General features: G+C 44.5%; 1 protein-coding gene across 2 annotated transcripts; it reads right to left on the bottom strand.

Annotated features, from left to right (window-relative positions):
- Nucleotides 1-429: 429 nt before the first annotated feature.
- Nucleotides 430-7,525, bottom strand: CCNJ (cyclin J; the record flags this gene model as incomplete). 2 transcript variants are annotated; one of them, XM_082486237.1, is made up of 5 exons in its annotated part: nt 430-841; nt 2,411-2,570; nt 2,660-2,959; nt 5,395-5,605; nt 7,457-7,525. In XM_082486237.1, the coding sequence occupies 5 exons, from the start codon at nt 7,523-7,525 to the stop codon at nt 430-432; spliced, it is 1,152 nt and encodes a 383-aa protein (XP_082342363.1). The 2 variants fall into 2 exon arrangements, with proteins under 2 accessions (XP_082342363.1, XP_082342364.1); XM_082486238.1 differs by having other exon boundaries at nt 2,411-2,537.
- Between the last annotated feature and the right edge of the window lie 1,708 nt (nt 7,526-9,233).

Here is a 9,233-nt window from a genome sequence, read left to right as displayed (position 1 = left end):
AGTAAGCATTAATACTGTACAGTGGTATTACATAAATGTCTTCAAAATAATACTGCATATCTCCTTCATTAAAAGGTAAGTCTGTAGTTAGTCCACAGCTATTTCTCCTTTGACTAGTATTTCAAAGATGTGCGTTAGAAGCACAGAATATTCTGAATGTCAAAGTAAGAACTTATATTCCCCCAGGTATACACATTCTTTTTAAAAGGCATTCTGTGTGCTTGTTCTTTGCAGTCTGTATTTGAGCTATGGTACTCGTTGCCAGTCCAGTTGCTTTTTTCTGGAAAGACACTTTTTTTTTTTTTATTCAATTTGTTGCCCTCAAACTTACCTGAGGTTTAACAAAAAAAAAAACCAACCAACCAACCAACCAATTCCCCTCAACACAACTTCCCATCTCAAAGAAAGCACAAAACCATTTTGTACTTATCACCTCTCAAAGCAGGGAGTAATACAGGAATATCGTCCATTCACTTGATAACTCCGGTTGTAGGAGACACTTATACATGGCTTCACTTCTAGCGGAACAGCTAGTGACACTGCAGCACCAGTCTGTACGTGGCCTCGAGCCTGAACACTAGACTGTAAGGCAGCAGGGCAAGTCTGAAGTGGGTAAGATGCTGTATGATTAGATGACAGTATCTGTTGGCAGTTTTGCTGCTGTGATGTCTGATGGTGATACTGTAACGAAGACTGATGAGCTTGGAGATACTGTGGTATGTGCTGTTGGGCATTAGACTGCTGGGGAGTTGGAGCTGGGGTCTGAAATGCAGTATGTTGGGCAGACTGAGCATGTTGTCCTTTTTGCTTGTTTGCTTCCTTCACATCATTATCATGCGCACTAAAAGAAATTGAGAAGACAGAATACATGGAAGTAGATATTAAAATAATTAACAAACTTTTAAGAGCACTCTAAAAAAAATGGTGCAATTTTGAAAGCTTCCAAAGCTTTCAAAAAAGAAAGAAAATAATTTTAGCCTACCCTTTAAAAACATCTAAGGTTTTAAAATTTGTTTCTTTAGGATAGTTTTCTTTTCATCATTTCACATCGCTACATAGCAATACAAAACACAGATGAAAGCCAAGTGCAATACAAATAATACAGCAGTATCTAAAATTACCAGTGCAATAAAGTCTGCTAGTGTACTGCAATAAAGTGCCAGATTACCAGAACCTGAAATTAAAACTTACTTGCTGCTTCTACTTCATTCAAATTGGGTAACAGAGTATAGGGTTTTTAAAGACATGATATGAGAGTGTTTCTTAAAGATCTACATTACAGAACTTAAAGAGTATATGTATATTGATATTGCATCCTGTTCTGGGGATTGGAAATGCATTTTTTTCCCTTTCTCTCACCTTTTTTGTAGCCCACCCAGACTTAAGTTAAACAGTTTAGCTCGCCTGAATTCCCTTTGATTTACACCTGTCTGAAATGTATTTAGACATGCTCTTTCTCTTGCTCTTATGGCGAGGTTAAGTAGGTGCTACCTACACACTTCAGTCAGGCCTAAAATCATAAGTTTTTTGCTACTGCCTATACAGGGCAGATCTGTTGAAGACAATTGGGGTTCACCAGTTTTTCCTAAAAGATTGCTAACTTCTGCAACAGCACTTGCATGCTTTAGGTATTACTCCTTTCATTACACACATTAGTGAAGCCAAAAGAGGACGTTATCAGAGTGATAACATCACACTTATAAGGGAGATGTGATTCCTCCAGATACAGCTGCTCCAATGCTTCTACGAACACAACTGTGTTTAGATCTGGGCAAAGGCCAACTTCGGTAGGAGGAAAGAAGTTATGGTGGGCATAGGTTTTGATCTTAAGGTTTAGAATAAAAGAACTGATTGTGTAACATCCCTTCCCATTAAGGTACACTTGGCATTCGTTGGCATTTTTATCTTATGTCAGCTGTATCTCTCCACTGTAGTGCAAAAATAGATACAACCTCCTGGTCATTTCCTCCCCCCAAAGTTGGCCACTCAAACAGTCTGCATGTTTGATCCATAATCTGCTGGAGCATCCCTTGAACTTCCAAGGCACAGAGTCTTCAGAGTAAGCAGGACCTCCTAGGCCTTCAGTACTCTTCACTGTCTCTTTTTGCTCTCAGCAGACTAGAGATTGGGAACAAGCTATTTAACAGATTCTTAAAGCATGCCAGAAGATGTTCAGTGGAAATGCAAGGCTGAGGTTTGTTTGTTGAAAGAACAGGAAAGAGGTTAGATCTGATAAGGTTTTCTTTTTTGGAAAGAACAAAAAAGAGTTATTACCTAACAATATTACCTAAGTGTTTTTGGAATAGAAAAATGGAAATTCAAAAAGAAATTTACTTTCAGTGCTACCAGCAATTAAGCATACCAACAGATGTGGAAATGGGCTTAAAAAAGGCTGCTGTTGTTAACTTACATTAATAGTCGCTCTATACACGGCACTAGGAAATCCCAGGAGTACGCAGTAAGATGATGCAGTCGGGTAGGCCATGTAGGTGAGAGACGCAAGATAATCCTTGAAGAAGCTACACACGCAGTAGCAACTAAAGAAGGGGCATAACTTAAAAATGCATGATCTAGAAAGAAGGAATAAGAAAAAGATTCATTTAAGTTGGACATATTCTGTCAAGACAACAAGGGAATCATTACCTGAAATATAACTCACCTTGCAGTGATACTTCCAGAAAGTAATCAGCATATTTTGCCATATATAACTTAGTCTTCTCTAAGCAAACCATTGGCCAGCCATCATGAAGATCAGTCTCATGGACAGCAATAGAAAGATAATAGTCGATGAAATGAGCAGCAGTTGGGAGGCACAAATTCCACTGAAATGTTTCTAGCAACAATAACTCCATATGAAGCAAATTCTGTTTTGTTAGTACCAAATTCATGTTAGTCATACAACCCAAGCTGTTCAACTGTTCAAGTTTGGGAACACTGTCTTCCTTTTCTTCAAATTTACCTTCAGATGAACAGAAAGAGGAGGGGGGAAAAAAAAAAAAAAAGGTTCAGCATGAGTGAACTATAAAACAGATTGTATCTAATGTCTGCGTCGGTCACATTTCAATTCTGCTATGTCAAACAAGCTTGAGACTTTCCTGCAGATCCAAAGCTCAGATGGAAGATGTCATCAGAGACAGAACAGGGTATGTACTACAAAGGGCTAAATTTCAGCAGATAATGTCAAACACCATAACACATATAGGATATTGTGCAGTGCTATGTTTCCTGTTGGTTTTCCCACCCCGGTACACAGAAGCTGGTTGCCAAGAAAAGAAGTACACTGTATTAGGACATCACTGGCACTGCACACGCAAGTTTTTGTCACCAAACTATTGTATAATCTGTCCCCATCATCAATGAAATACCATTGCGATGTGACTTGGCATACACACCACAGCATTTGGCTTTAATCACCCCCCCCCCCCCCCCCCCCTTTTTGTTTTGAAAACTCATTAGAGTATAGCTAGAGCTCTAGCCAACGTGGTTGCTTTTAATGCCTGTTATGGTAGGTACAGTTTTAGATTTGATAGCTGGTAAGCTGCTCCAGCAGTTCAAACAAGCGGATTTCAGCAATGTGCATGGGAAACCCCACACTGCCATATACACTGTTTCAACTTTAACACTGCTAGTAGCTTCAGCTTTCCTTGGCCTTTAACTCGTCAGGCCTGTATGTTTTTAGCCTGAAGCAAAATTGTGTAGGTAGGAAACCCATTAATAAGAGAAACAAATGTCACATTTCCATGCAGTTTGCCATATGGTTGTGCTATTTCAATTTCATTGCAAATTCTTTCCATCTTACACTCTCTGTTCAGTACTACACAATATATTGTTAATGCACATGTTTAGAGAGTTTTGCAGGACTGAACATACTAAACATTTGCCTTTTTTCCAGTAGTGGAGGTACTTATACAGGACTTAATCCAACACCAGTCCCAGTCTGTTAGTTTTTGTTTCTCATACTCTACTAAATTACTGAAATAAAAGCTTCAGGAGTCACATAATCATTTCTCTTATTACTTGTATAACCTTATCAGATATATCACAGTGTGATTTGTCCAACTTATTGCACTGCTGATTAAACTGCTTGCTTAAGCCACACAGGGCAAAAGTTTAAAACAACACTCTGTTTTGTGCTCTCTGAACCAATGCATACACTGCTTCTCAGAACAGTGAGTACTACAAGCTTTCAGAGGTGTACTTGCAGCTTGTCATGGAAGATGGCAAAGGTGATTAAAAAAAATATTAAAATTATAATTCTCTTCAGAACATTAATTTCATTTGAAAATCTGGCATTAGTTCAAAGCCAATCCATTTTCCTAAATGGACTACACTGGTTTCTGAGGCAAGGTTTTCATACTCAGCACCTCATCCCCTGCCGAACGATGACTGCTGGCTGGTGGCATCCAGTCAAAGTTTACCCCCAGAAGAATCTGAAATAAGCCTGTTCTTGTTTAACTTTTCTGCTCAATAGCTGTGTTGGTGGAGACAGGGGACGCAACGAAAGGAAGCAGCATACCAAAAATAGCCACCACCTCAGCACTCTGGTTTTCTAGTGAAGAGGGCCTAGAGCTACAATGCAATATATCTTATCTGGGAAAATTAAAATAGATTCATAGAAACAGATCAGCAGAAACCAAACCAACAGTTAATTGTGCTACCAGGACCTGTTTCTCTGAATCTATTGGTTTAGGATCAAGTGCATACCAGCAAACTACATCCACATTTCTTTGGAGATACCTAAAATGGGTCCACAAGTGTTGAAAGATGGATACAAGCCACAAGAATCTAGCCAGGGTCAATATGCAGCACTGTTCATAATGAGTGTTTGTAATTAATTCTGTCTTCAGAATACTGTGCATTCACCAATGTGTTTCACCAGTATTACATTTTGTATGTGATAAATACAGGACTTAGGTTATCCTTAGCTTGTTTAAAGTACATTGCAATTTATGAAATCTGACATATTCCAGAACCACGCAGCACCGTGAGCAAGGTGCAGCGCAGTCTACAGATGGTTTATTTATTTTTGCCTTTATCACAGGTATGCAAATTTCTCATTTCCAGCACTGGATCTACCTATTTTGAGAAAGACAGTCTTTCTATTCCTACAACACAGCTCTGAAAGTTCACCTTAGAATAATTTATTTCCAAGCATAAACATTAGTTTTTAATCACAGTTTGTTTTTTCTTCCCTCAGTTTCATCAGGTGCCAACATAAGTCAAAACAAGAGCCTAAAAAAAGGCTCTACCAGTTGGGCCAAACTGATATACACTAATCCGCCTGTCTTTTATAACCGCTTTGTTTCCCCTATCTGCTATATCCCATCAAGACACGCCTTGTATTTGGCAGTAGAACCTATATTGCTCTAGTTAAGTTTGATGCTACATACTTACTTGCTAAAAGTAAACAGGAAAGAGCAACCACATGCAGCTGCTGTATAGATATGTCATAACGATCCATAAAGAGGTCCAACAGATACACAGCTAGATGTCGTGCAGCAGGACAAAGTCTGAACCGATTGCTCACAATGGCAATCAGATCTGCAAAGTATCTTCTCAGATGTAACTGGGGAGATTGGCCTTTGTAGGAGGGCAGCTTCAGCTCCTAGATAGACAGCAGTATGTAATTTTATTAAAACCATCATTTAGTTTGAATTGGTATCAGATCAATATAGCTGTTATTCTAAAATTTATCATGGAATTTTCAAAGGATTTCTCCCTTCTTCCTTACGATCTCATTGTTTCAACATCCCTTTTCACAGACCAAGATCTAGTTGTTATATTACAGTAAAACTAGGAAATAATTTGGTCCTGTACAACATTAGTATAACAATTTAAAATGTAACATCTTTCAATTGGGCAATCGGCTAGAGTGACTTTAGCTTTTACCACTTCTGCTATATCACCTCTGCTGCAAAGGCTGTACCTCCCAGCAGGGAAACAGCAAGGGTATGTGAGTGCTTCTCAGCTGCTTCAACGCAAAGTCCAATAGCTTAACTCAACCCCCTCCTGCTACGGCTCAATCTGAGCAATCAGACTTTGTACTGAAGTGTTTGCAAGTTCCAATGCTGCCAGATCTCCTGCAGGTGCCTCCAGAGGAAGGGCACTAACAGCTAGCTGAAGGTAGCAACGTTGGGAAGAGGAATGGGGTGTGCATGTGTTAATATTCACTGCATACATGTGTTTAAGCCCTGACTTAATCTGATCTGATTGACATTGCACTGACACTGATTACAGTGTGCTTTCAGGCATTTAGTTAAACCTCATACGGTCTCAGATTTGGGGGACACACACCCCACAACACAAAAGCTCTACCAACACCACAGATAAGAAAAATCTGTGGCACAATCTATTTTGAATACAAAATGTGGACTGGTAGAAAGAACGTTCCCCAGGCTCCCGCGTAGTAGCTAGTATCTCCTCTTGTATACAGCAGAACAGCAGTGCTGTCTTCTGTTATCATGAATAAATTTATGAGTTAGATTGTGCAGCCTACTTAGTGTATGTAAGATTTTGAGTACAGTTAAATTTCCAGTGGGACAGTCTGATGACATTGTTTGAATGGAGTTGCCCAAAATTTTCAAAGTTTTAAGGGCAAGTCAAAGTTCTGAAACATGCTATTGAAGTGAAAAAAACCCAAACAAACACCACCCCCCCACACACCTACTAAGCTCTAGAATTCACCTTTCACAACACTAACTTAGTTTTAATAATGGTAACTTTGGCAGCAAATAAATTATCCTATCTGTCTTTTGTGCTCCCCCCCACCCCTGGAAAAAAAAAAAAAAAAGAGCTGCTTTAGCAGTCACACCTTCAAGAAAGACAACCCACTGATCAAGGCAGAAAAGCACATTTTTAGTAGGTTTAGTCACTGTAAACTGATTTTCAGCTCTGGGCATAAGATGTGCTTTATTATGACAGTAGCCCCAAAGAGTAACTTTGAGTCAATCGAAGCAACTTCAAAGCAGTATCGCCTAAACCCTCTACTATTCTTACTGCACCTAGTGTTTGGTTGTTGTTTTTTTTGTTTTGTTTTGGTTTTTTTTTTTTAAACTGGGACCCACTTACACATCCAAAGAGAAGAACCGAGGGCACCGTGAGCCCTTGGCCTTTTTAACGTGCCCAGAACAGCCAGGTCAGCCCGAGGAACTGTCAAGGCTGCGGACGGACAGCCTGCGCGGTACCCCTGGGCACGACTCCCTGTTTATCGAGGCTCAGAAAAGCAAACTCCTCCAAAACCCTGCCGGCCGCCGAGCCCGCGCTTCCCACCCCGCTTCCAGCCTCCGGAGCGCCGGCTCCGGTTGTCGCAGCCCTCACAAAGGCGCCGGGACCGCCAGCCCTCCGCTTCCCCCGCGGCGCCGGGCCGGCAGCGGCCTCCCCGCCGTACCCGTCCCCCCCGCCACCTCCCCCGCTCCCCGCCGCCCCCCACAGACCAACCACAGCCGCGCCGAGCTACCTTGTAGCGAAGCGCTTGGTGGATGTCGGCAGCCAGCTGTCCTGTCCACCACTGCGCCTCCAGCTCCATCGGCGGGGCGGCGCGGCGCGGCAGCCGGGGCCTGGGCAGAGGGGAGGAAGCGGCGCTCGCTGAGCACGGGCGGGACGGGACGGGATGGGCAACGCCACCCTCGCCCCCTTCCTCGCTCGTCCCCGGTTAAACGCGATCAGCTGCCGCCCGCGCCGCGGGGCCCCCCCAGCCCCCCGGCCCACCTGGCCGCCATACAGGGCACAAGTGAGGCTCGTTAAGCCGCCCCCTCCCGCCGCAGGGCACGGCCGGGCGAGGGGGGCGCGGAGGACCCGGCGGCGGCGGCCGCGGCCCCGGGGGGGTGGGTGGTGGAAGACGATCGCACCCCGACAAAGGCCGACGGCACTTCCCCCGCCGAAGCCGCCACTCACCCTACGCGGCGGCGCGGCTGGCGGCCGCGGCGGGGCCTGGCCCGGGGCACCTGAGCGCGGCGCGGCGTCCCGAGGGCTCCCCCGCCATCACGCGGCGCCGCCCGCCTCGCCCATTGTTAAAGGGCCGAGCGGGCCGGCGTGTGTGTACAAAGCCAGGCCGCGCCCGCACGCGGCTGACTGGCCGCCAATCGCCTGCCGCCTTACAGCACGGCCCGCCCGCCGGGCGCCAATCAGGACGCGGCGTCTCATGGGGCACGCCGAGCTCCGCGCTGGGCGGCCGGGAGCGCGAGGGCTTTGGGCCCACGGAGCTGCCGTAGCCGCCCCGATAAAGGCCCAGGAGGAGGGGGTGGCTTCCCGCTGAGGTGCGGCGGGAAGCGGCCTCGCGTATCCGGAGAGGACTCGGAGCCCCGGCATTTCGCAAGGGAGCCCAGGCGCGGTGTAACCCTTACCGGGACCTGCGGAGGCCCTGGGGCCTTCCCGCCGGGTATCTGAGGAGAGCCGGGGCGGCGGCCCTCAGCCCCCCCCGAGCACCTGATAGCAGCTCTTTACTTTCCCGTTTCTCTTTTTCCCCGGCCCTTTCCCTTTTTGATTTAGCTGTGAGGTTTTTAACGCGGGGAGGGGTCGTGTCAGGAGCTGTGTCTCATTTTGCTCTCTTACGCTCCAAACGTGTTTTGCCTTTAGCAGTAAAGGATGTGCAGCTCTTGGGCTGCGAAAGCTGTGAGGCTCAAGTATTAGATTTGTTTTGTGGGTGAGCTCTTGTTCACTGCTAGTTGAATTCTAGGGAGAAGGTTTGTAATAGCATGCATTCTCCTTTTAAATAGCCTGTGCTATTCACCTGAGTGAGGGGGCCTCTGCATCCTGAGGGAATTACCAAAAGGAGCTCCCACTTGTGCTTCTGGTTTAGCAGTAGGTGCTATGCACCCATCTTGTGTTCAGAAAGCCTTTTTCTAGATGCTTTTCACTGGCTGGTAACCTCTTGCTACAGAGATCTTACAAAATAATACTTGGTGCTTTTTAGTGGTTTATGTCTTTGAATTCCCAAATACCCAAACAACTGGCTAATGAGAATGTAAAACCTTGTACAACAAGCAATGCAAAGTGATGAAGAAGAAATGCTTTGGATATAATTTATATCGAGGGAATATATTTAATGCTCAGACATGATTTTATTTTTAATTAAGAAAATGGAAACCACCATTTTGACATAACCAGTTTAATGACTCTGTATCCAGGGTTGTAAAAGCCTGTTCCTTTAAACGTGCATGTCTGACTTTAATGGGCAATCCTATGGACTGCAGTGGTCTGTTTCTTCTGAGAAGGTGTGTTCATAGGTGGAAGCC

This window comes from Vanellus vanellus, assembly GCF_965231255.1.
Source record: "Vanellus vanellus genome assembly, chromosome: 7".
Taxonomy (NCBI): Eukaryota; Metazoa; Chordata; class Aves; order Charadriiformes; family Charadriidae; genus Vanellus; species Vanellus vanellus.
This window is presented reverse-complemented; position numbering and strand designations above follow the sequence as displayed.